Genomic DNA, 27,462 nt, shown 5'->3' with positions numbered 1-27,462 from the left:
ACTATCCTGTGAGACCTAAAAAGGCTCTCACTTCAGTCTGGGTGTTGAGGGGCTCCCAAGCCAGAATGGTTTCAATCTTAGGTTGTAGGGGTGCCACCTGGCCACTTCCCACTTGATGTCCCAAGTACATCACAGAACCCTTCCCTATTTGGCACTTGCTTACCTTAATAGTGAGGCCTGCCTTCTTCAGGGCCTCCAACACTTTACAGAGATGTTGCGAGTGTTCCGCCCATGTGGAACTAAAGACAGCAATGTCATCCAGGTAGGTGGCAATGAAGTCATCCAGTCCAGCAAACACCTGCTTGACCAACCTCTGAAAGGTGGCAGGGTCATTCTTCATTCCAAAGGGCATCACCCTAAACCTGTAGTGCCCGTCTGGTGTGGAGAATGCAGACCTCTCCTTAGCCCCCTCAGTAAGGCGATCTGACAGTACCCAGATGTAAGATCAAACGTACTTAGGTACTTGGCAGCTCCCAACCGGTCAATGAGCTTATCAGCTCGGGGGATGAGGTGCGCTCATAGTGATGAGGTGCGGTCTTAGTGACTGCATTGCGTCCCTGATAATCCACACAGAACCGGAGTTCTGGAGTGGCACCAGGAGCAGCAGGCTTTGGAACCACAAGCACGGGACTGGCCCAAGGGCTGCTGAAAAACTCAATAACCCCCAACGCTAGCATTTTAGAGACTTCCTCTTTAATGTTAGCCCTACCCTGTCAGTCACTCTGTAAACTTTGGGGGTGATTCTAACCCCGGCGGTCGGCGGAGAGGCGGCGGTCGGACCGCGAACAGACCGGCGGTCCAAAAAATGGCATTCTGACCGCGGCGGTCACCGCCGCGATCGACCGCCACTTTCCCACTCCGACCGCCACGGCGGTCATGACCGACGGGCTGGAGTTTGCGCACTCCGGCCCGGAGGTCGACCCAAGACCGCCAACCGCATCATGACCCTGCTTACCGCCGCGGTTTTTGGCGGTCGGGAACCGCCATGCGAACCATGGCGGTAGGCACTATCGGGGCCAGGGAATTCCATCCCTGGCACTGATAGGGGTTTCCCCCACCCCCCACTACCCCCCACGAGCCCCCCCCCACACCCTCCACCCCCTGCCACCCCCCAGAGATGTTACAAACCCCCTGCCCCCCCACCCCGACATGCACATACACGCACCCCGACATGCACGCACCCCCAACATGCACATATGCACACCCCCTACACACACACATACACAACGGGGGCACATACCCGCACACATACATGCCAACATGCGCACCCGCCGAACTACACACATTGCCCATAGGCACAGCAGCACCCCCCGCCCGCATGCACGCACTCACACACCCCCTCTACACACCCCCATGCACGCACACATCACACAACACCCCCCCCACCCCCTCCCCTCACGGACGATCAACTTACCTTGCGTTGGTCCTCCGGGAGGCGACGGGAGCCATAGGGACGTGACCGCCAACAGAAGACCGCCAACAGAAGACCGCCACACAGAAATGTGGGTCGTAATTCTGTGGGCAGTGTTCTGCTGGCGTGGCGGTGGAGGTTGCCCAGTCTCCACTTTCCCGCCGACCGCCAGTGTGGCTGCTGGCGGTTTTCCGGCGGAACGCTCCCAGCGGTCGGAATACGCGCCGCGGCATACCGCCGCGGTCGGCGGTCTTTACCGCGGCGGTAACTCGGCGGTCTTGCGAAAAGACCGCCAAGGTCAGAATCACCCCCTTTGTGTTTAAAAGAAGGACTGTCCCCAGTGTCCACATCGTGTGTACACAGGTGTGTGCCCCCTGGGATCAGGGAGAAAAGTGAGGCAAACTGACCCAACACCTGGCGACAGTCCCTCTGCTGCTCTGGCGTCAGGGAAGGGGAGAGGATCACTCCTTCTACAGGCCCATCTTTTTCTCCATCAGACAGGAGGTCAGGAAGAGGTTCACTCTCTTCCTCCACCCCATCATCTGTTGCTAGGAGCATGAACAATTCAGTCCGCTCAAAGTGTGGCTTGAGCCGGTTAACATGCAGGACCCTTAAAGGGTTCCTGGGAGTTCGCAAGTTCACCAGGTAGGTGACTTCACTCTTGTGCTCCACCACCACAAATGTCCCAGTCCACTTGTCCTGGAGCACCTTAGGCCCCACTGGTGCCATCACCCACACTTTCTGACCAGGTTGAAACTCAACCAGAGTGGCATTCTGGTCATACCAGCATTTCATGTCTTCCTGGCTTGCGTCCAGGTTCTCCTGGACGGGACTCCTGAAGCGGGCAGTCTGGTTTCTCAGAGACAGCATGTAACTGAATACATCCTGGGGGCGTTTACTAGGGGCTTTCTCCAAAGCCTCTTTGACCAGACTCAAAGGTCCCCTCAAAGGTTGACCATATAACAGCTCAAAAGGACTAAAGCCAAGCCCTTGTTGAGGCACCTCCCTGTAAGCGAACAGAAGGCATGGCAAGAGGACGTCCCAGTTCTGCCTCAAGGGCTCTGACAGGCCCATTATCATGCCCATCAAGATGCGGTTGAATCTCTCACTCAGACCATTGCTTTGGGGGTGGTAAGGTGTGGTGAACTTGTACTTTACCCCACACACCTTCCACAGAGACTTCATATATGTTGATATGAAGTTGGTACCCCTATCGGACACTACTTCCATGGGGAACCACATGCAGGTAAAAAAAAAACATCAAAGTACGGCCCACCACAGGGGCAGTGATTGATCTCAAATTAATGGCTTCCGGGTACAGGGTGGCATGGTCCACCAAGACAAGGATAAACCTGTTGCCCATGGCTGTCTTGGGATCCAGAGGCCCCACAATATCAATCCCAACCCTCTCAAAGGGGGTACTAACCACAGGGAAAGGTTGGAGGGGAGCTTTACATTTCCCCCCCAGTCTTGCCACATGCCTGACAAGATGGGCAAGACCTACAATGAGCATCAGAGTGCCTGCACATTTGGGGACAATAGAAGTGGGTGAAAAGCCACTCAAAGGTCTTGTCCTGTCCCAAATGACCAGCTAAAGGCACATCATGAGCCAGACCCAGTAGTAAGGTTCTGAAGCACTGGGGTACCACCAGCACACGGGCTGACCCAGGCTCAGGGACCTTAAGCTCGCTATATAGGAGGCCATCCTCCCAGTAAATTAAATGTGATCCAGGCGCCATGCCAGATGCCTGGTCTGCAGCCTGCTGCCGCAAACTCCCCAGAGTAGGGCATGACTTCTGTGCCTCACAGAATGCTTTCCTAGTGGGTTCCTCTTCCTGCTGTCACTGTGACAACTCAGGGACTTCACCCAGTTCAGCCACCTGTTCCCCTGTAGCTCCAGGGCCTCCCCCTCAGGTTCTGCCTCCTCCTGGACTGTGGGAATCTTCTGGGGCTGGTTTCCCACGCCCGTTGCCCTCCCTCCTTCTGGCAGACACCTGGACCACTCTTTCAGGCTCCAGGGTCTCTTGATCACCCTGACCGGCTGTCCTAGACCGGGTGACACACAGGCCAACCCAGGCAGACCCAACATTTCCAAGTGTGACCGGCGTTCCACCTCCTGCCAAGGGGAATCCTCCAGGTCATTGCCAACCAAACAATCTACAGGCATGGCTGGACTCACAGCTACCTTCAAGGAACCTGAGACCCCCCCGCGATTCAAAAGGAACCTGCGCCAATCTGCACAGGCACTCTGAGTTGTCCATTGCAACTACTTTGTAAAGTACACAGGGATCTATCTGCTCTTCAGACACCAGTTGACTCCTCAATGTAGTCACACTGGCTCCTGTGTCTCTCAGAGCCTCCACCCTCTGTCCATTGATGGTCACCCACCGCCTGTTCTTCTTAGTGTTATCAGGCACGAGGGTCATCTGGACCATCTCACTGTCTCCTAGTGAGACAAGGGTCATCTCAGCTGGCTCCCACCCACCTAAAACCATTTCCTCCCCAAGCGCTACACTGACCAAACCCTGTGACTGAGCACTAGTGGGTGCCGGTGTCCACTTGGGACATTTGGGGTCCCCCCTCATGTGACCCTCCTGATCACATGCAAAGCACTTGCGGGACCCCTTCTCTGCAGGGTTCCTTGTTGAGACCATGGTTTCTTTTCTACTGGGGGCTGGGATTCTTTACCCTGGGAACTAGGTTGGGGCCCTTTTGAGAACCCCCCCTGTTTACCCTTACCCCTCACTTCTGATGGGGACCCTGCCCACTCTTGGCATGGTTTCCCCATACCTCTTTTGAAGCCTGGTGCTCTCCCAACGGTCCGCTTCCTATGCAAGCTTCCTGGGGTCAGTCAGCTTGCTGTCAATTAGGTGCTGGCACAGCTCTGGAAAACATAAACTGTTCAAATGCTCCCAAACAATCAAATTGTAAAGCCCCTCATATGTTGTTACCTTACTGCCCTTCACCCAACCATCCAGTGACCTGCAAAAAGAATCAACACATTCTAACCCATGTTTGGGATTCCTTCTTATAGGACCTAAACTTGTCCTTATACTGATCAGGGGTGAGACCATACCTAGTGATCAGGGCGTCCTTCATGATAGGGTAAGTGAGCCCCTGGGGATCACCTAAGGATGTCAGAGTATCCCTTCCCTCTACCTCAAAGTGCTTCCACAGACCTGCCCCCCAATGAACTTCAGGGACCAAATTCATATGGAGAGCAGACTCATAAACCTTAAACCACAAGAGTATGTCATCCTCCCTCTTGTAATCCTTCACAAGGTCCATAGTAATATGCACCCTTCTCTCAGGCTGCACTGTGTTATGGCTGCCACCATCCCTACTAGACTGGCTCCTCTTATCGAGCTCCCTCAAGCTGAGCTCATGAGCCAACAACAGCTTTTTCTCTTCTATGGCCATCCTAATTTTCTCCTACTCCAATTGGCGAGCCCTCTCTGCCTGTCTGTCCTGCAACTCTTCAGGAGTCAGACCCTTGGATGACACACTGATACCTGGCCTGGAGACCCTCTTCCTGGACATAACAGGCCCACCCACTACACCACTGTGGATGGATTGCTCTTCCTCCTCATCATCCTCCTCCTCCTCTGTGTGCCTCTCAGCCTCCTTGGCTTTTGCCCAGGTCCTCAGTGCCTTTTGCATCCTTCCTGGTGGAGCCCTTAATTGGACAAGCAAGGTTTTTGCAGAACTGCCAACTAGGCAACAGTATAGCTCTCCAGTTTCCCTAAATCAAAGGCAGCTCCAGCTGATGCATCTCCAGATTGAGACATGATGAAGACTTAAAAGTGCAGAGTTCCAAAGGCAGAAAAACAAGTTCACAAATGCAGTTCAAAAGTCAATCAAGTATTACCACAAAATGGAAGTAGGGAAAAAAATCCAAAAAAGAGAAAAAAGCAAAAATCACAATGGTATGTGGTCACATAATGGTCTGCACCAAAAACAGTAGTGTACAATTAATCACTGTATGTCAAGTACAAAGACAAGTCCAATCCCAACTGCTGATCACCAATGTTAGAAATGGGGTCTTTGGCTGGCAGTCCGCAAGAGAGCGATGTGTCGATCCGGACAGGCACCTCAGGTATGTGCAGGCTTTGCATTAATTTTCCACGCCCATCGATGTTGCGTCAAAATCCGGTTGCACGGTGTCAAGCAACCAAGCTGCCTGGGGCTTGTGTCGTTAACAGCAGCCTCTGCGGTTGTTGCACGTTGTTTCCCCAGCCACGTTGCGCTGATCTCCGAGCCACGATGCAGGTGGAATGTCGATTTTAGCCGCGAGGCCGTCAGCGTGTCGCTTTTCAGCCGCAAAGTGGGTGGTGCGTCGAAAGTTTCCCCGCACTTTGCATGGATTTCTGTCCTTTTCCACCAGCTGCACCTTTCAAGGGCCCAGAGACAGGTTCGGGCACCACTTGGCAGGCAGGACTCTCAGCAGAAAGCCCAAGTGCTGGCAGAGAGACGTCTTTGCTGTCCCTGAGACTTCAACAACAGGAGGCAAGCTCAGTTTCAAGTCCTTGGAGATTCTTCAACAGTGGGAAGTCACACAAAACTCAGTGTTTGTCCTCTCTCAGGTAAAAGCAGTTACTGCATGCAACCCAGCAAAGCACAGTCACAGCCAAAGGGGCAGTACTCCTCTTCCAGGTTCTCCAGCTCTTCTCCTTGGCAGAGGTTCCTCTAGGTTTCAGAAGTAATCTAATTTCCAGGGGTTTGGGTGCTCTTCTTATAACCATTTCTGCCTTTGAAGTAGGCCTACTTCAAACAGAAGTCTCTGTTGTTTTCAAGATCCTGCCTTGCCCAGGCCAGGCCCCAGACACACACCAGGGGGTTGGAGATTGCATTGTGTGAGGGCAGGCACAGCCCTTTCAGGTGTAAATGACCACTCCTCCCCTCCCCTCAGCCCAGACGGCTCATCAGGAAATGCAGGCTACACCCCAGCTCCCTTTGTGTCACTGTCTTGAGGAGAGATGCAAACAGCCCAACTGTCAAACTGACCCAGACAGGGAATCCACAAACAAGCAGAGTCACAGAATGGTTTAAGCAAGAAAATGCCTACTACTTTCCAAAAGTGGCACTTTCAAACATACAATCTAAAAACCAACTTCACTAAAAGATTTACTTTTAAATTGTGAGTTCGGAGACCCCAAACTAAAGATATCTATCTGCTCTCAAAGGGAATCTACACTCTAATCATATTTAAAGGCAGCCCCCATGTTAACCTATGAGAGAGGTAGGCCTTGCAACAGTGAAAACCGAATTTGGCAGTATTTCACTGTCAGGACATATAAAACACATTAGTATATGTCCGACTTTAAACATACACTGCTCCCTGCCCATTGTGCTAACTAGGGCCTACCTTAGGGGTGTCTTACATGTAAGAAACGGGAAGGTTTAGGCCTGGCAAGTGGGTACACTTGCCAAATCGAATTGGCAGTTTAAAACTGCCCTCACAGACACTGTAGTGGCAGGTCTGAGCCATGTTTTGAAGGCTACTAAGGTCGGTGGCACAACCAGTGCTACAGGCCCACTAGTAGCATTTGATTTACGGGCCCTGGGCACTTATAGTGCCCATTTACTAGGGACATACTAGTAAATCAAATATGCTAATCATGGATAAGCCAATGTACACATATAATTTATACAGGGAACACTTACACTTTAGCACTGGTCAGCAGTGGTAAAGTGTCTAGAGCAAACAAAACATCAAAAACTGGGAAGTAGAGGCAAAACGTTAGGGGAGACCATGCCAATGATGCCAAGTCTAACAGGTGAGGATTATGCTTTCTTTCTTCACTTTATTCTGAACAACAGCTATGTCATTTCATTTCATTTTATACTTCAAAGCGAAAAATGTATTGTTCCCAGAAGGCTCTGGGAATGGATCAACCAGCAACCAGTGCAGTAATAAACACATTCAACGTTGACCAACCAGGGGAAACCACAGCCAAGGTAGTCCATCGTTGCCCTTGCGACCTCCTCTCTCATTGCGCGAGTGAAGCTCCAGCACGGTTATCATTCATCTTGGTTAGTGACCTCTCATACTATGAAACAAGAGGTATGAGAACAAAGCCACAGTGCCCTTTAAATTGTGGAATAAAAAACTTTCACTGTAAACAGCATCATGTACAGAATAAACTAGCAGTATGCTAGATTGTATACAAAATGTCATTGTAAAACCGGTACCTACTAGTGAGGGTGGGATCTGTAGAGAGGAAGCTCTCGGTGGGATAATTCTCACCTCCGTGTCCTCAATAGAACTAGTTAGGAACAATTTTCATTCTGTGTCAGGACCGAAGGTGAGTATTATGCTAGTTCAAAGCTTGATCACTACCACCTGAGCTATATCCAATACCAGCTTGAAGTAAAATCTCCTAAAGGTCGAATCCGAGGACCAATCAGCAGTATTCATGAAATCCTCCACATGGGTTCCCAGAGTAAAGGCCTTAAAAGCCATACCTCCTCTAGTAGAATGAGTTTCAAAATTTTTCAAGTCACTACCCACTTCCTACATGACCCATCTATACTACCTGGCATTGGTGGAGGCAGAAACCATCACATGCGGTTTACGCAGAGCAATAAAGAGTTGCCTCTCTCCAGGAGGTCTGAACGCTACAGACATTTCCTCATACGCCTTAAGGCATTGGATCACGCAGTTTTGGGAGTCAAGAAAGGCCGGCTAAGAAACAGTGCAGGTATTAGACTCTGTTCGTCTGGTAATGGTAAAAGACACTTCAGAGGGTGAAAAAATTCTGCCTGTTATATCCGCAGGTAGGGCATCAGAGACTCGTCTGCAGGATACTAAGCACAACAAACTGTTCAGCTTTGCTGAAAGTTCCTTACAGGAAAGAAACCTGTTCAGTTGTCAGGATAAGAACTGATTCAGCACCTGGTTGATATCACAGAGCACAGAGTATCTCGTTGCTGAGGGAACAGAGAATCAAATTTCCCTGAGAAGCCGGCACACAAAGGGTTGTTCCGCCACAGGAGCGCGCTCCATCGGCTCATGGTCCACCAAAATGGCAGAACGGAATGTGTTGATAGAACAGTAAACCAAATCCTCTGTTGCCAAACTAGCCAGAAAACTGAGGATCTGAACTACATCTGCAACCACGGATCCACACCCAGTCGCAGACACCTATATGTCCATTGAGTCCAGGCTAACTTTAGCGTTTGACGGTACTGTTTGCCCAAGCTCTGGACAATAGCTCTTCAGCTTTTCTCGAAAGTCCCAGGACTGACCACCATCCCCTGTAATCAGCCAAGCCATCAAGGTTAATGAACCCTCACACATCATCTAATGTAGAAGCTGATCCAGACTGAGAAGCAGCTGAGCAAACCTGGAGAGTAGGATTGGTAAATCCCAGGAAAGTTCCAGAAGAACTGGAAATCAAACTTGAGATCTCCACGTCAGAGTGACCAACACCACCTCTGCTTGTTGTTGTCGGATCTGGGCCAAGACTTGAGTGATAATTGTAAATGGGGGAAACGCTTATTCCTTCTCCAGAGCCCAATCCTGTAAAAAGGCTTCGCGATTGTCTCTGGTCTCCAGCTGAAAAACCTGGGAATTTGGAAGTCCAGACGAGACGCAAACAGGTCCACCAAAAAGGGGCCCCAATGAGCCTAAAGGACAGCACAGAAGAACAGATACTTAACCTCAGTCCCAAAATTGAAAAAAGATGCTTACGAAGACACTGATTTGTTAATTAATAAGGTTGCACACTGATTCAGATTTAAAAGAGGTTGTTTATCTATAGCTAGGTCCGATGTGGAGAAAGTTAGGAGGTACTCCACGGAACCCTCCTCCCTTGATTACATTAAAGTAGAGCTAAAAAATGGTCCTTGGTAGAATGTCTCATAAATCTGGAACTTCGTACGCACCAAACTATAGGTTTTGTTACTTCTGAGATTGGGATAAAGAAATCTCCTCCATCTACGTCAGATCTTCCTGACAGTGAGTCCCCAGCATGCACTGGACAAGCTGCTAGGGGAACAGATCATATTGATTCTGATCAGCAAATTATCATTGATGGCTCTGGTTAAATTTGGTTGATTGACTGCGGGCAGGGTGTTGTTTATGAGGGAAAGGTAATTTCTCAAACTCTCCCTTTTATTTCTGAGTAGACCACTTTAACAGATCCTGTTGTATGGGGCTGTCCATTGTTGCTCTACAGCACCATGGGTAGTCAATCCAAGGATAAAGAGTGCATGTGGAGTAGCCTTTTGTGGTCATCTGCCCAACAAGATGGACTTACCTTTGCATCATGGAATTTGGCTGGGGTTAGGTCGAAGATAAATGAGCATGATTAGTTGTCATTTATAGGGTAGTATGCTGTCTGTCTCTTTCAGGAAGCCTGGGCGACAGACAAGGTTTTTATCAATGAATTTGTCGCATACAATTGTGGAAGCAGATGCCCCAGAGAAATTTGGGCGGGCAATAGGAGACCTGATGATTCTAGGTAAATTTGATATTGTATGCTCCCACGAATTACTGAATATAGATTCTCCTGATTTGCTGGGTCTCTGGCTCAAATTTCCAACAGGCTTGAATCTTTTTTTTCTTAATGTGTATGCTAGGACCATACCCACTGGCAGTGATTCCCAAGTTATTTTTTAAATTAGATGGTTTAATTGATACATATCAACATGTGGCTAGAATTATTGTAGTTGGATACTTTAATGTCTCCTTCAAGACATCACTACTTATTGAGATTGTAACTTAACAAGATGATGAACAGTAGGGTATTCCTTGTTCAACTGGTAAGCCGTAGCAACATTTTTCTACAACTGCTATGCAGATTGCATCATTGGCGGTGGGACGGTGTTTGAGAGCATGCAATAGGAGAACCCGCTTTGATCCTGGTAGAGCAGCTAAGTTTAAGAGGGGCTGTTAACCTAGCACTATTGGTTATGTTCTACTCGACATTAGTCTGTCCCAAGCTTCTTGCCATGCAGGTTGTCCATTGCAGCGACAGCAATCATAATCCCTGGTTACTACTCTAATTGGGGATGATTTTAAGAGAACAACATTGACCTGCCCTGTCGCACACCCAGAACCCATTAAGGGAAATAATTTTAGAAAGGTTTCCTGGCCTGGAGAATTGTCAAATAAAGAACTACATGCTGAGATTTATCAGTGCTTTGTCCACTTCATGTCAAAGTACAAGAATACTCCTGTGTAAGCATTTTTTGGGTGCGCTCCAAGTAATCTTTTACAAAAGGTTGCGTAGTACTTTCCAAAGAACCCTGAAAGAGCCAAAGTGGTATTAACTGGACTGTAAACCAGCTAAACAGGTCCTAACAAGGGCTGTTAGTGAATGTAATCGTTCAGGACTTAGTGAGACTTGTACAAGATATAAAGCAGCCCTTAACCTGGCTAAACGCAATTGGGAGGACAAAAATTGGCAGGATATACATCAGGCTTTGAAAGCTAAGGATAGTCAGACATTTTGGGGTATACGTATGCATACAACTGTAGGGAGTATACATCCTAGGCGGATTCACATTTAACCTAAGAGGTGGGAGGAATATTTCTCTGAACTTTATGTACAAGGCAGTCCAAATGAATATCTGTTTTTTGGAATCCACCGGGAGTCCTAGGGGTATAACACCAATAACAGGCAACAGGTATACTGTAAGTGTTTTCTTTACTTTAGAAGACACCTTTTCAGATATACAAAGCCTCAAACCTCCAAAGTCACCTGGTCCTGACCATATTCCTGGAGTCTTGTTTAAGTCTGAACACCAGCTTTGGGCCTCACGTGCATGACCTGTCAAATGCAATTGCAGCAGGGTGAAAGATCTTTGATACTTGGAAGATAATACCCATTTTTAAGGGAGATGCAGGCTGCACTGTTAATTATAGGCTCAATAGCCTGATCGACAATCTGTAAAAAACCTTCTCCAGACAAGTGCTGGATAGATTACATCATTGGATGGATGCTGAGCAGATACTATCTCCTTACAGGCAGGGTTTCGCACCAAAACCAGCACTATAGATCAGGTTTTTAAATTATCTCTCCCATATTGGAGAAATATGTTCTTTTTAGCAGCCAGAAACTATGGCCCTCATTATGACCCTGGTGGTCACCAGACCACCAGGGCCACGGTCACGGTCGGACTGCCGCCAAAGTGGCATTCCGACTGCCACAATCGGACTGCCGGCATCGCCAGGTTGCTGCCATTCGACAGCCTGGCGGTCTTGGGGGTTGTAATCCGTAAGGGCAGTGCTGCGGCCCTGGGGATTGCTAGTCCCATTTCCTCCAGCCTTTGCATGGCGGTAAATTGTCTAGAGCAAACAAAACATCAAAAACTGGGAAGTAGAGGCAAATCGTTATGGGAGAGCATGCCAATGATGCCAAGTCTAACAGGTGAGGATTATGCTTTCTTTCTTCACTTTATTCTGATAAATCTGGAACTTCGTACGCACCAAACTATAGGTTTTATTACGTCTGAGATTGGGATAAAGAAATCTCCTCCATCTATGTCAGATATTCCTGACAGTGAGTCCCCAGCCTGCACTGGACAAGCTGCTAGGGGAACAGATCATATTGATTCTGATCAGCAAATTATCATTGATGGCTCTGGTTAAATTTGGTTGATTGACTGCAGGCAGGGTGTTGTTTATGAGGGAAAGGTAATTTCTCAAACTCTCCCTTTTATTTCTGAGTTGACCACTTTAACAGATCCTGTTGTATGGGGCTGTCCATTGTTGCTCTACAGCACCGTGGGTAGTCAGTTCAAGGATAAAGAGTACATGTGGAGTAGCCTTTTGTGGTCATCCGCCCAACAAGATGGACTTACCTTTGCATCATGGAATTTGGCTGGGGTTAGGTCGAAGATAAATGAGCATGATTAGTTATTTATAGGGTAGTATGATGTCTGTCTCTTTCAGGAAGCCTGGGTGACAAACAAGGTTTTTATCAATGAATTTGTCGCTTACAATTGTGGAAGCAGATGCCCCAGAGAAATTTGGGGGGGCAATAGGAGACCTGATGATTCTAGGTAAATTTGATATTGTATGCTCCCACGAATTACTGAATGTAGATTCTCCTGATTTGCTGGGTCTCTGGCTCAAATTTCCAACAGGCTTGAATCTGTTTTTTCTTAATGTGTATGCTAGGATCATGCCCACTGGCATTGATTCCCAAGTTATTTTTAAATTAGATGGTTTAATTGATACATATCAACATGTGGCTAGAATTATTGTAGTTGGATCCTTTAATGTCTCCTTCAAGACATCACTACTTATTGAGATTGTAACTTAACAAGATGATGAACAGTGGGGTATTCCTTGTTCAACTGGTAAGCCGTAGCAACATTTTTCTACAACTGCTATGCAGATTGCATCATTGGCGGTGGGACGGTGTTTGAGAGCATGCAATAGTAGAACCCGCTTTGATCCTGGTAGAGCAGCTAAGTTTAAGAGGGGCTGTCAACCTAGCACTATTGGCTATGTTCTACTCGACATTAGTCTGTCCCAAGCTTCTTGCCATGCAGGTTGTCCATTGCAGTGACAGCGATCATAATCCCTGGTTCCTACTCTAATTGGGGATGATTTTAAGAGAACAACATTAACCTGCCCTGTCGCACACCCAGAACCCATTAAGGGAAATAATTTTAGAAAGGTTTCTAGCCTAGAGTATTGTCAAATAAAGAACTACATGCTGAGATTTATCAGTGCTTTGTCCACTTCATGTCAAAGTACAAGAATACTCCTGTGTCTGCTATCCCGATCTTGGATGTCCATAAGCATTTTTTGGGTGCGCTCCAAGTAATCTTTTACAAAAGGTTGCGTAGTACTTTCCAAAGAACCCTGAAAGAGCCAAAGTGGTATTAACTGGACTGTAAACCAGCTAAACAGGTCCTAACAAGGGCTGTTAGTGAATGTAATCATTCAGGACTTAGTGAGACTTGTACAAGATATAAAGCAGCCCTTCACCTGGCTAGACGCAATTGGGAGGACAAAAATTGGCAGGATATACATCAGGCTTTGAAAGCTAAGGATAGTCAGACATTTTGGGGTATAAGTACGCATACAACTGTAGGGAGTATACATCCTAGGCGGATTCACATTTAACCTAAGAGGTGGGAGGAATATTTCTCTGAACTTTATGTACAAGGCAGTCCAAATGAATATCTGTTTTTTGGAATCCACCGGGAGTCCTAGGGGTATAACACCAATAACAGGCAACAGGTATACTGTAAGTGTTTTCTTTACTTTAGAAGACACCTTTTCAGATATACAAAGCCTCAAACCTCCAAAGTCACTTGGTCCTGACCATATTCCTGGAGTCTTGTTTAAGTCTGAACACCAGCTTTGGGCCTCACGTGCATGACCTGTCAAATGCAATTGCAGCAGGGGGAAAGATCTCTGATACTTGGAAGATAATCCCCATTTTTAAGGGATATGCAGGCTGCACTGTTAATTATAGGATCAATAGCCTGATCGACAATCTGTAAAAAACCTTCTCCAGACAAGTGCTGGATAGACTACATCATTGGATGGATGCTGAGCAGATACTATCTCCTTACAGGCAGGGTTTCACACCAAAACCAGCACTATAGATCAGGTTTTTAAATTATCTCTCCCATATTGGAGAAATATGTTATTTTTAGCAGCCAGAAACTATGGCCCTCATTATGACCCTGGTGGTCACCAGACCACCAGGGCCACGGTCACGGTCAGACTGCCGCCAAAGTGGCGGTCTGACTTTCACAGTCGGACTGCCGGCATCGCCAGGTTGCTGCCATTGGACAGCCTGGCGGTCTTGGGGGTTGTAATCCGCAAGGGCAGCGCTGCGGCCCTGGGGATTGCTAGTCCCCTTTCCTCCAGCCTTTGTATGGCGGTACCCTCGCCTTACAAAGGCTGGTGGAAAGGGCGTGCCGGGGGCCTCATGGGGGCCCCTGCACTGCCCATGCACTTGGCATGGGCAGTACAGGGGCCTCCATGGACAGCCCCGTCGTGATTTTCACTGCCCGAATTACAAGCAGTGGAAAGCACGATGGGTGCTGCTGCACCCGCAGCACAGCCACATTTGCGCTGGCTCGATTATGAGCCGGCATCAATGTTAAGGCCCTGTTCACTGCAGGGCCGGTGGGCAGAAACAGCCGGCCCTGCGGTGAACTCCTAATAGGGCCGGCGGTGTTCAGGCCGCACATGCGTCTTGATGACAGTACAATTCCGCTGCCCACCAAACTCGTAATGAGGGCCTGTATGATGCATTTGTAGATCTCGATGCAGCATTCGATCTTATGCCATGTGAAAAGCTTTGGGAGTGCTGGAAGACATGGGGGTTTCTAGAGGGTTATTAGATCTTCTGTGTTCGACTTCATAAAAATATTTATGCACAGGTTCCATGGGGGGTCAAGGGTGCATTGACAGAACGTATTCCAATTCTCCATAGAGTTAGGCAGGGGCGTGTCCTTGCGCCTACTTTGTTTACCCTGTATGTCAACAATGTAGTAAAGGAGCTAGGGAACTGTGTTAATGATTCCCCTACTTTAAACGGGCTATAGGTACCAATACTGCTTTTCGCGCAGATGGTTCATTTTTAATATCAAAGACCCCGATGGGTCTCCAAATATTGTTAAATAGATTCTTATAGTTCTGTAATAAAATGGGTCTGGAGTTGAATGTGGTGAAAATAAAGTTTATGGTTTTTGGTAAGAGAGCAACCAGGAGCAGTGCTGTGAAGACTGGTTCTGATGTACTACATAGGGTACATAGTTTTGATCATCTAGGAGTGACTTTATCAAATACCATTGGGGTGCTCAAATTACCAAAGCCTCAATTATACTGTCCCACAGATCTAAAGCGATACTCCGCTTCTATACAGCCTGCCATATTGCACCTACCTTGGAAGTCTATCGTACCAAAGCACAGAGTGCTGTCTTATATGGAGCAGAAATCTGGGGTTACAGTGACACCCACGAGTTGATTATAGCAGAGAGTAATTTTTCTAGGACATTGGTATCTGTACCTGTTAGCAACCCACTTACCCTATTATATCTCTGCTTAGAAATTAAACACATTTCAGACTTGGCCCAACTGAGGCCCTTACTATTCTGGGTACATATTTAGTGGAACGCAGGGCTTTCCGACTTTAGAGACTCTTTGCGCACTTTAATGAAATTAGATCAAGCACTCAAGGTCCCTTGGCTTAGATTTATTCCTAGCTGGTGTAAGAAATTGAGATTATATAAATTGTGGGGCACTCCTAAATCAATTTGCAAAGGAAATAAAATGGTTTTAAAAGTGTCCTACTGGTCTTATGTGAAAGAGCAACAATCAACTAGGGGCTACTAGGGACAACTGACAGAACAGTTTCTGAAGGTGAAGTCCCTACCTTTCTATAACAAGTTTTTAGATTTTATAACCCAGTCTCTGGCTAAAAGTCTATATATCAGTTATTGCTATGGTAGTCTTCCTCTTAGAAAATTCCATAGAAATAGGAGAGATGAGCGGAAAGCTGCCCTTTGCATAGCTTGTGGTGTTGATCCCGAAACAGTGGATCACATGTTTGTGTGCCCAGGGTATTGTAGCCTACGACGTATATGGCTACGCCCTCTTTGCTTAGCAGTGGGGATGACTAGACGCTCCGAGGCACAGCGTATTTTGAGATAAGACATATCTGGGCCGATAGTATTCTTAGTTAGTCGCTTTTTGTTTAACGTCTGCCTTATCAGGAGAAGAAGTTGAAATATCCTTTAACTCTGCCACTGTGTCACAAAGTGGGTTAAGAGCCTTAAGCACTTACACTTTAGGCTGATTGCACTGTCATCCTGGCCGTCATGAAGTGGTACAAGGGCTTTAATCACTTCCACTTTGATCTCGGTTGTTTAGCTTATAACGCAAGGGGGATGATGTGCTATATTTGTGGTTGCGCAGGTTTCAAATAAGTTTTATTGATGTTATATGATTGTGTCAACCAGATGTTTAGTTAATTTTTTATGGATTAAGCTGCGAATCCATTCGACCATGTCGCGTGCTTTAATCAGGAGTCTGAATATTTTAATGACTAAGATTTTTTTTTTAAATAACATGTTTTAAATACTTTTTAACTGATGCAGTGTTGCTGCAAGCTGTTTCGCAAAATAAGGGAAACAGGACACAATTCATGATCCAATTCTTGAGCGCTTTGCAGGAAGACCGAAGGTTACAATAACTGTGAAGTATTAGCTGACATGTATTTTTGTATGGTTTTATGTATTTGAATATATCTTATGTTTGTTATGACTGCTTTATGTGTACTTGGATGGTTTATAACCGAATAAAGTTAAATTGAATTTAAAATGTATCCACACACACACAGATATATATATATATATATATATATATATATATATATATATATATGGATTATACATACCACTTACGTTTTTACCATGCATATGCCTTTATTAACAATGCCTTTACAACAAACTTTTCATGGTACCGGCATATCCGTGGTAAAAATGTTCGTTGTAAATGCATCCATAGTAATGATGCATGCATTGTAATGACAGCGTTCTAAAGGTATGCATGGTAATTGCATGCGTGGTTCCGTTCTACAACCGAACCATCCAGTCAGAAGAGCGTAACACATACCGCAGAAGGTGGATACCCTCCATTTTGAAATGGCGGTAACCAGCTATTTGTAGAAATCTTGAAAATTGATTACCTGGGGCTTGCCTCCATCTGCTTTGTCCGTTAGAAAGAAGTTGCTGATAAAGCAGCACGGGTGGATCGTGGTATGCTGAATACCACCTTTTGCAAAGAGGAAATGGACCTCATCTCGAGCAGAAAAATGTATTGGCAGAGGAATGGAATTTTTACACGGGGTACCAAAACACTCTATTTGGAAACCTTGGACCATCTGAAGAATCCACGCATCTGATGTATGAGTCTTCCATTTGTGAAGAACAAACGCTAGCCTTCCCCCCACCTGCACCATGGAAGAATAACGCACACTTACCTATACTGGCGGAGTTGGACTGGTCCTAGAAGCCTGTGCCTCAGAACCGCTGGCCCCTGGTGGGGTAGAAATTGGGCCGGTCGAGTGGCCCCTACCATGACCAGCACCTTGAAAAACCCAGGAAGGGAAAACCTTTTCAATGGACGACTGGGCTTTGTCCAAGGAAGTATAGGTGCTAACAATCTTGCCTAGTTCTTTGAGAAAGGGTCGCCAAAGAAACCCCCCTGGACCCTGCTTCCAAGGACGCAAGGTCCCAAGGTTTGAGTCTACTTTGATTAGCAAGAAGAGCCGCCGCTCTGTGGACAGCATATAATCTCTCTCTGCGCCTATCCCAAGAGGATCTCAGGAGAAATCAGAGCTCCTGAAGCCTCGGCATTCTCCGCCATACCTAAGATTTTTGTGAAGGGCCCAATGGAATCCAGCAACTTGTCCTGGAAGGCTCTCCAGGACCGATCTATACCCTTTTTGGGGTTTCTTATGACTTTGCCAGGAACGTCACTATTTTTGGGTCAGTGACTAGGGTCCAAGTGACTTTACCATCCAAGTTTGACATGGGGCATTCCGGTCAGAGGTGATTCCTTGCAGAGTTAGTTGGCAACATCGTGGGATACCTTATCCCTAGGGACCCACTCCGAGGAGCGGGGGTAGACTATATCATCGTTGTCTATCGTTTCGTAAGTAGCTGTAGATGGATTGCAGGGAGGGGAGATGAACGCCAACGTCTTGAAGACTGGGAGTCGTTGTCTAACTGCGAGTCATCATCCTGAGGATAAGGGGAGTGGGGAAGGGACTCCAGTGGTGTCAAATAGTCTGGGGGGTGAGGATGGGAGGTCCTAGCCAGAAAGGCCTGTTTAAGGCATGCAAAGGCATACAGATCCACACCCTCATTATGGGGGCACTTGGCCAGGGGTGCCTCTGAGTCTGGGTTCTTAATAGGTGTAAGGGAAGTGCCGGGACCCCTCCCAACGCCCTGCGTCCCTCGGGGAATATTGGTGCATGTGCTTTCAATGAGCTGCGCCAGATGCCCTTCTAAAGGACCCATGGCCTCCTCCACAACACTATAAATAGAGGCGTCAACTGTCTCGTAAAAACCCATCATCCCAGGAAATATAAGAACCTCATCATTAGAGGATTCCATGAATGTAACTAACAGTTAATGTAAACCAAAGGAGAGGCCTTGTTAAGGCAGGTAAGGACAGGCAGGAGCTGCTAGGCCCCTTTCAATAGATAGAAAGAAAGGTAACACCACATCACCATGCACAAAGTATCAGTCAGGGCACTGAAACTATGGGTGAATGGGTGTCAGTCAAAGTATTTGATGTGGGCATAGGAGCACGATAAAGGGCAGGGCCTCTGAACACTCTCCCCCGGTGCTAGAATCTTTATAGGGAACAGGCCTGGGACTGTGTTCCCATTGGAGGCCAATCGGCCAATGAATGCATACCGTAGGGAGCGTACCATAAAATGCAGTCAATACTGACAACTAACAGGGTGTCAATGTGCACGTTTACTCAGCGATACAGATGCCCCTTCTTAGCAGGAGGGCATCAAGTCTCCAGGCCAAAGTTTTGAGACGAATGCTACATGGCACACAAATCCGGGATAGAAGAAACTGATGGAATCTTGCGTTGTGCCCAGTCCACTGAGGGGGAAGGGCACCACCAAGCGGGCGGCGGACTGCACCTTGGTGCAGAGCCAGACTTGAAATCATCTCTGAAGGAGCATACAAAGTGCCCGCTGTGACTAAGACATCAACGCACACATGCCAAACATGTTGGTGCAGGGAAGACAAAAAAAAAACTTCAACGCGCCTCACAATTAAGACAAGGGAAAAACGTGATTTATCTGATCAACGAGCAGTGAAGAATGAGTGCAATGATGGACTACCTTGGCTCTGGTTTTACCTAATTGGTCAACATTGAATGTGTTTATTACAGCATTGGTTGTTGGCTGATCTATTCCCAGAGCCTTCTGGGAATAGTAGTTTTTTCACTTTGAAGTACTGAAATGAAATGGCTGCTGTTAAAATAAAGTGAAGGAAGAAAGCATAATCCTCGCCTCCGGTCCTAACATAGAATTAGAATTATACTCATAATGCTCGAATGGTATTCGGCGGGGGTCGTTACTCGTAGTTCAGATGATGGTGGTGGTGAGTGTTACCCCTTTTATAGGGGACCTCAGTGTTTGGGTGATCATGATTTTTGAATGTGTTGCTAGTATGTTGTGGTTGACAGATGTTGGTACTCCAGGCTTGAAATTAGAATTATGCTAAAGGCTGAAAAGAAAAGAAATACTGTCCTCTTGGAGCACATAAATCATACAAGATGATGACAATGTGATGCTCTTCTCTTATTCAGTCTGAGAGTTTGACTGCTGATAATGGTTGTTAGGTTCCCTTATCCTCCCAGCTATCTTTCTTGCTCCTCAATGTTTTGTTTAATGTACTCAGAAGACTCAGGCAGCATGAAGAGCAAAAAAAATGAAAACATAACATTCATGCGGTCAACAATGTTTGAGTGTTGTTCAGTTCTTGTTAACTGAGCGTTCTGATTAAGATGATGGTTGAGAGGTTCTCTTGTTTCTCACAGCTTCATAGTGTGAAATGTAGTGATTGTTGAGTGGTATGTCTGTCTTTTAGGGCTCATATGTGGGCACTTGCCCTTTAGATGAAGAGGATGGCTCTGTAGTCCTTCTTTCCTTTCAAAAGTGCAGTTGATGATGGATTAGTTTTGATTGCATCTACTGACTCACAGACTGAAGTTGACAACAAAGTGATTTTCCTGGCTTTTGGAGATCCAGAGTTCAGGCAAGATACTTAAGTAAATTTGTGTCATTGGCATTTGTATGTCCATGCCCTAGTGTAATTCTTGTTTGTTGCACTTGGAGTTTTGAATAATACTCTTTTTTCCACCTTCTCATTTCAGGCATTCCTCATTGCCTTCACATCAGATTTCATTCCACGGCTGTACTACCAGCACATTATGGACAGCAACCTGAAGGGCTATGTCAACTTCACGCTTGCATATGCACCGAAAACTTTAGACCATGTAAAAAGCTATGACTGCAGGTAGGAATTACAGCAGTACAATGGCATTTACAGTCTGAAGATGCTAGCTCGAGCGAGAGGGCTGAGCAGATAACTTGGTTGGTAGTTGGAGTCAGTGGATAGTTATAATGTTTATTGGGACCTCTTGGATTTTTCAAAATTCATTTTTCATTGTGATAAGACAAACAAAACATAAGAGTGCACTTATCTAAGCAATCAAAGAGAGTCATTGTAGTGGAACATCCATTTATCAGACAGGCATTAGTAGGAATGTAGTACAAGGTATTGATCAAAAACAAAGGATTCAGCCAGTCAGAAGCCCATGACACAGCCCTGCACATCATTGACAGAATAAATTTTATGAGTGTATGGTAGCAGAGGAATCATCGCCCTGCTGTAGGATGACTCCTCTGATCAAATATGGGATCTTTGGAGCATTGTTATTCTTCTAAAATGTCACTGGATCATTGCACTGGGCACAGAAGACCATATAACGGTTCCAACATTTTTTTAAGTCCTAACTTCTGAACACCCGAAATGTAATAAGGGTATTTCCTGCACATCCATCATAGTTCAATGCAACAGTTGACTAGCAACAGTGCCAAAACTGAAAAAGCGGTATATGTAACTAGTTTTCCATGTCCCCGCAAAGAGCATACATGTAACTAGTCTTGCAATGGCCATTTGAACTACCTTTCAATCTGAACTGTAATTCTGAATATGTCCCCAAATCTCTAGACTAGAACGAGTCAGTGGGGAGGGCGGACCATACCATACAGCCTCTTTGTTTACGTCCAGCAAAAATCCTATTAGACTTGACAGCCTAGGGGGTGCCCCCACCCCCGAAACTTTGGCCTTCCTCCTCCACTTTTCTGTCCTCATTTTTGCTGGCATTAGGACTTTGTGTACTTTACCATGGCTGACCAGTGCGAAAAGGCTTGCGCTCTCTCACAGTAAGATTAGGACATCCCCAATTGGCATATTTAATTTACTTGTAAGTCCCTAGTCAAGTGGTGTCACATGTACCCATAGCCTGTAAATTAAATGCCACTAGTAGGCCTGAGCACTGATTGTGCCACCTGCTTAAGTAGCCCTCTAACCATGGCTCAGGCCTGCCATTGCATTGCCAGGCCTGGCATTAGGACTCTGTGTACTTTACCTGTGTGTACTCTGTGTACTTTACCATGGCTGACCAGTGTGAAAATGCTTGTGCTCTCTCACACTAAGATAAGGACATCCCCAATTGTCATATTTAATTTACTTGTAAGTCCCTTCTCAAGTGGTGTCACATGTACCCATAGCCTGTAAATGAAATGCCACTAGTGGGCCTGAGTACTGATTGTGCCACCTGCTTAAGTAGCCCTCTAACCGTGGCACGGGCCTGCCATTGCAAGGCCAGTATGTGCAGTTTTACACTGCCATTTTGATCTGGCAAAATAACCCTTTTGCCAGGCCCAAACCTTCCTTTTCAATACATAAAAGTTACCCCTCGGGTAGGCCTTGGACAGCTCAGAGGGGAGAGTGCATTGTATTTAAAAGGCAAGGCATGTACTTTTAAGCTTTATGTGTCCTGGTATTGAAAAAACCCACACATTCATTGTTGACTACTGCAAGGCCTATCTCTCCCATAGGATAACACTGGAGTTACCTTATTATTACAATTTATAATGGTACTTTCCAAATGGTAAGAGATAATTCTTTCAAGTTTGGCGCTCTGGAATCACAATTTAAAATCAGACGTTATGGTAAATTTGAGTTTTAAATTGCCATTTGAAAATGCCACTTTTAAAAAGTGGGCATTTTCTTACTTTAACCATTTGGTGCCTGCTGCCTGATCCTGATCACTCCATCGTGGTTGACATGAACTTTTGACTTTGTTGTGGTCTAACGCAGTGCACTTTCTTGCACAAAAACAAACCATGGAGGCTTTTTCCTCTTTTTGTGTGTGCTGCAGAATGGATGACACATAGAAACAGTCAAAAACTAGAAGAAATAAAGACATTTCTCTTTGTAGCACCTGTCCTGGCAAGGCGTAAGATTTTGATGCATTCAGAGGATTAAAGGTCCTTGTAAATCTGGGAATGTGCCAAAGCCCATGGGTGTTGAGTGGGAAAACCGATAGCAATGCCCATGGAATGCCCTCCAACACAGTGTGAGCTAATGCAGCGACTTGCGCTGTGTTGCCTTAAACCAAATCTACAAGGCCATGAAAAGCAACCCAAAGTGGCTGAAGTGTCAAAAAAAGTGACGCAGTGGAGAGGTAAGGGGTTTGTAAATATGCTCCATAGTTCTATGCTAACCTGGTGTGGAATCTTTTTGCTTGGTATTTTCACCATTGTACTGTTTGAGGATTTGCACATTGCCTCTATGTTAAGCCTGACTGCTCTGTGCCAAGCTACCAGATGGTGAGCACAGGTTAATTTTAGGATTGCCTGACACTTACCCTGACTAGGATTGTGGTTGCTGAAAGACCAGGGCTCATACCTCAGTCAAACAACAACCCACTTTTTTACCATATCTCAACAGCCTTGGATGTGGCAAGTTTTCTAGTGAGCAAATGTTAAACTCTGCCTTTACTGGCTACCCCTAGTCTAGGTTTGTATGCCTTTTTCTATAAAAATAATACAAGTGATTCCATCTATCAAACATATTTCTTGCAATAAAGTTATAAGCTGTTCTGCTGCAGGTCTTAAACAAATAATAAGTAGACATGCTCCATAATTTCTGTTACACCTTACCGAACCCATAACTATAAAGAATGCCGTCTGCACAGTCTTCTCCCAATGCCACCACCACTACATGTTGCATACAGTTATCCTGCCCAAATAGCTAGCAAGGTATTCAGTGGCCACTGCAGACCAACTAGTATCTGATATAAAACATTTAGAAAATCTGCATGTAATTGAAACACTGCATGCAGGCAGCTTTGGAAGGAAAACAGAAACCTACAGCTCAGTATAATAAAGGGTTGTGTAGAAAGAATTTTAAAAGAATAGAGGCTATAATACAGGTGTCCTTTTAGTCATTTGTCAGTTTGATAAGCTTCTTCACCATTAATTATTCTGGTCTGGCTTGTCAGCACAGCTTTCACCAGACAATTATGTGAGAATCAAAGGAGAGAGGCTTTGGCTCTGTCTGCGTTTTGGGAGCCAAGAGTACATATTCTGATTGGGTAGACGTTGTGCCATTCCACAAACAAAGTGCCTACCCTCCACTCAGCTGTGATAATTTTGTTAATTTTTCCATCTGCATGAGGTTGAACTTTCAATGGCACACACATGACAGGGTACTGCTAATAAAGTGCCTTAAATAGGTAGATAATTTATGGTGTTTTCTCTGGAAGCAGCACAGATGGAAGCAGGGCATTCAGTGCAATTGTCACCCGACCTTTTAACCCCTTCCCCGCCGTGGACGTAATGGTTACGCCCGTGGTTGCGGTGCTGAGGCCCCACAGACATATCCATTACGTCCTGGTACTGGCCCTCGGGGGAAGTGCTAGTGCTCCTCCTGAGGGCCCCCCCCACGGCAGGGCTGGAAGGGGAATCGCTTCCCCTCCACCCGACCCCCCCCCCCAGTGACGTCTAATGACATCAGAACGCTATCGCGTGCTGACCGCATCAGAGGTCACCTCCCATTGTGCTGGAAACATGCTTCCAGCACGATGTGGAACAGAAATGCTCTGCATTTCTCTTCCACTCAGGAGGAGGGGGCAGGGAGAGACATCAAAAGAAAGGAAAGTCTTTTCCGTTTTTTTTAATGTCATTCTGAGCATTTCTGCAGCCCGATCGCAATGCGATCGGGCTGCAGAAATGCCCACTAGACACCAGGGATTTTGTTTTTTTTTCATGTGAGAAGGGGCGCGGCCCCTTAGGCAAGAGCTGGTCGCCCTGGGGGGCAAAATATTGATTAGGCCTTTTCTGCCCCCCTGGGAGCAGATCGGCCTGTATTGATTAGGCTGATCTGCCCCCATGGGGGGCAGAATCCACTAGACACGAGGGATTGGGTTTTTGTTTGCTTTTTTAAAATGTATGTGATAAGGGGAGCGACCCCTTAGGCAAAGGTTGATCCCCTGGGTGCAATAATTATATTAGGCCTATTCTGCCCAGGGATTATTTTTATATACTTACGCATAAGGGGAGAGGCCCCTTGGGCAAGGGCCGCTCCCCAGGGGGCCAAATTATTTTTAGGCCATTTCCCCCCCCCCCCCCGGGAGCAGATCGGCCTAATATAATTAGGCTGATCTGCCCCCAGATGGGGCAGAAAACCCCTAGATGCCAGGGATACTTTTTTTTTGTTTATTTATTTTTTTATATGTTGGGAGCAACCCCTTGGGCAAGGGTTGCTGCCGTGGGGGGGGGGGCAAATTATTTTTAGGCCATTTCTGACCCCAGGGGAACAGAAACCAATAGACACCATGGATTTTTTTTTGGTATACTTACGCATAAGGGGAGCGGCCCATTGAGCGAGGGCCGCTCCACAGTGGGGCAAAATATTTTGAGGCCATTTCTGCCTCCCCCTGGGGGCAGATCTGCCTAATATAATTAGGCCGATCTGGGGCAGAAACCCCCTAGACACCAGGGATAAAAAAAATGTGTTTACATTTTTTTTTAATATGTGGGGAGCGGCCCCGTAGGCAAGGGTCGCTCCCCGGGGACCCAGGGGGCAAATTGTATTTAGGCCATTTCTGAAACCACTTAGGCACCAGGGATTGCTGTGTGTGTATGTGTGTGTTTTTTTTGGGGGGGCAGCCCCTTGGGCAAGGGTTGCTCCCCATGGGGGCACATTACTGTTGGCCATATCTGCCACCCTTGGGGGAAGATCAGCCTATTTTTGGAAGGCCCACCTGCCCCCAAGGGGGGCAGAAAGCCCACCTGAGACCAGGGAAGAATTTTGTTTTCAAAATAAGAGGGTGCGGGTATGGCCATACACCCACCCCAAATAAATGGGGCCAAAGTTGTTCTGCCCACCAATGGGCAGATTAGGCAATTACCCCCGATCCACACCCTGGGGGGGCAGAAAGTCTACTAGATGCCAGGGAATTTAAACAATTTTTTTTTTTTCAAACTGCCCTTTTGGACCTGCTTTGGTTCCCCCCTTAATTTCGATATTTTTTTGGTTATTCCCTGTCACAGGCACTTGGCCCACCTACACAAGTGAGGTACCATTTTTATCGGGAGACTTGGGGGAACGCTGGGTGAAAGGAAGTATGTGGCTCCTCTCAGATTCCAGAACTTTGTGTCACCGAAATGAGAAGAAAAACTGTTTTTTTGCCAAATTTTGAGGTTTGCAAAGGATTCTGGGTAACAGAACCTGGTGAGAGCCCCACAAGTCACCCCATCTTGGATTCCCGTAGGTGTCTAGTTTTCAAAAATCCGCAGGTTTGGTAGGTTTCCCCAGGTGCCGGCTGAGCTAGAGGCCAAAATCAACAGCTAGGTACTTTCCAAAAAACAGCTCTGTTTTCTTTGGGAAAATGTGATGTGTCCACGTTGTGTTTTGGGGCATTTCCTGTCACGGGCGCTAGGCCTACCCATACAAGTGAGGTACCATTTTTATCTGTAGACTTGAGGAAACGCTGTGTGGAAGAAAATTTGTGGCTCCTCTCAGATTCCAGAACTTTCTGTCACTGAAATGTGAGGAAAAAGTGTTTTTTTGGCCACTTTTTGAGGTTTTGAAAGGATTCTTGGTAACAGAACCTGGTGAGCGCCCCACAAGTCACCCCATCATGGATTCCCCTAGGTGTCTAGTTTTAAAAAATGCACAGGTTTGGTAGGTTTCCATAGGTGCCGGCTGAGCTAGAGGCCAAAATCCACAGCTAGGTACTTTCCAAAAAACAGCTCTGTTTTCTTTGGGAAAATGTGATGTGTCCACGTTGTGTTTTGGGGCATTTCCTGTCACGGGCGCTAGGCCTACCCATACAAGTGAGGTACCATTTTTATCTGTAGACTTGAGGAAACGCTGTGTGGAAGAAAATTTGTGGCTCCTCTCAGATTCCAGAACTTTCTGTCACTGAAATGTGAGGAAAAAGTGTTTTTTTGGCCACTTTTTGAGGTTTTCAAAGGATTCTTGGTAACAGAACCTGGTGAGCACCCCACAAGTCACCCCATCATGGATTCCCCTAGGTGTCTAGTTTTAAAAAATGCACAGGTTTGGTAGGTTTCCATAGGTGCTGGCTGAGCTATAGGCCAAAATCTACAGCTAGGCACTTTGCAAAAAACACGTCAGATTTCAATGTAAGAATGTGATGTGTCCATGTTGCGTTTCCTGTCGCGAGCATTAGGCCTACCCATGCAAGTAAGGTACAATTTCTATTGTGCAACTTGGGGGAACACAGAATAGCAAACCAAGTGTTAATGCCCCTTTTCTTACTGCACATTCTTTCCTTCCAAATGTAAGACAGTGTGTAAAAAAGACGTCTATTTGAGAAATGCTCTGTAATTCACATGCTAGTATGGGCACCCCAGAATTCAGAGATGTGCAAATAACCACTGCTTCTCAACACCTTATCTTGTATCCATTTTGGAAACACAAAGGTTTTCTTGATACCTATTTTTCACTCTTTATATTTCAGCAAATGAATTGTTGTATACCCGGTATAGAATGAAAACCCATTGCAAGGCGCAGCTTATTTATTGGCTCTGGGTACCTAGGGTTCTTGATGAATCTACAAGCCCTATTTATCCCCGCAACCAGAAGTGTCCAGCAGACGTAATGGTATATTGCTTTCAAAAATCTGACATCGCAGGAAAAAGTTACAGAGTAAAACGTGGAGAAAAATGGCTGTTTTTTTACCTCAATTTCAATATTGTTTTATTTCAGCTGTTATTGTCTGTAGGAAACTCTTGTAGGATCTACACAAATTACCCCTTGCTGAATTCAGAATTTTGTCTGCTTTTCACAAATGTTTAGCTTTCCGGGATCCAGCATTAGTTTCACGTCCTTTTCTGTCACTAACTGGAAGGAGGCTGAAAGCGCAAAAAAATAGTAAAAATGGGGTATGTCCTAGTAAAATGCCAAAATTTGTTGAAAAACTGGGTTTTCTGATT

At 46.3% G+C, this 27,462-nt stretch overlaps 1 protein-coding gene across 1 annotated transcript in view; it reads left to right on the top strand.

The window, feature by feature from the left end:
• The window catches only part of ANO7 (anoctamin 7), a 2,026,240-nt gene that overhangs the window by 1,764,886 nt on the left and 233,892 nt on the right, over nt 1-27,462 (top strand). The window contains exon 21 of the mRNA XM_069213645.1: nt 20,298-20,440. Coding sequence (XP_069069746.1) covers nt 20,298-20,440 — 143 coding nt within the window. The remainder of the gene's footprint in view (nt 1-20,297; nt 20,441-27,462) is intronic.

Source organism: Pleurodeles waltl, chromosome 11, assembly GCF_031143425.1.
Source record: "Pleurodeles waltl isolate 20211129_DDA chromosome 11, aPleWal1.hap1.20221129, whole genome shotgun sequence".
Lineage (NCBI taxonomy): Eukaryota > Metazoa > Chordata > Amphibia > Caudata > Salamandridae > Pleurodeles > Pleurodeles waltl.
The sequence above is the reverse complement of the archived record's forward strand: the minus strand, read 5'-3'. Positions and strand labels throughout refer to the sequence as shown.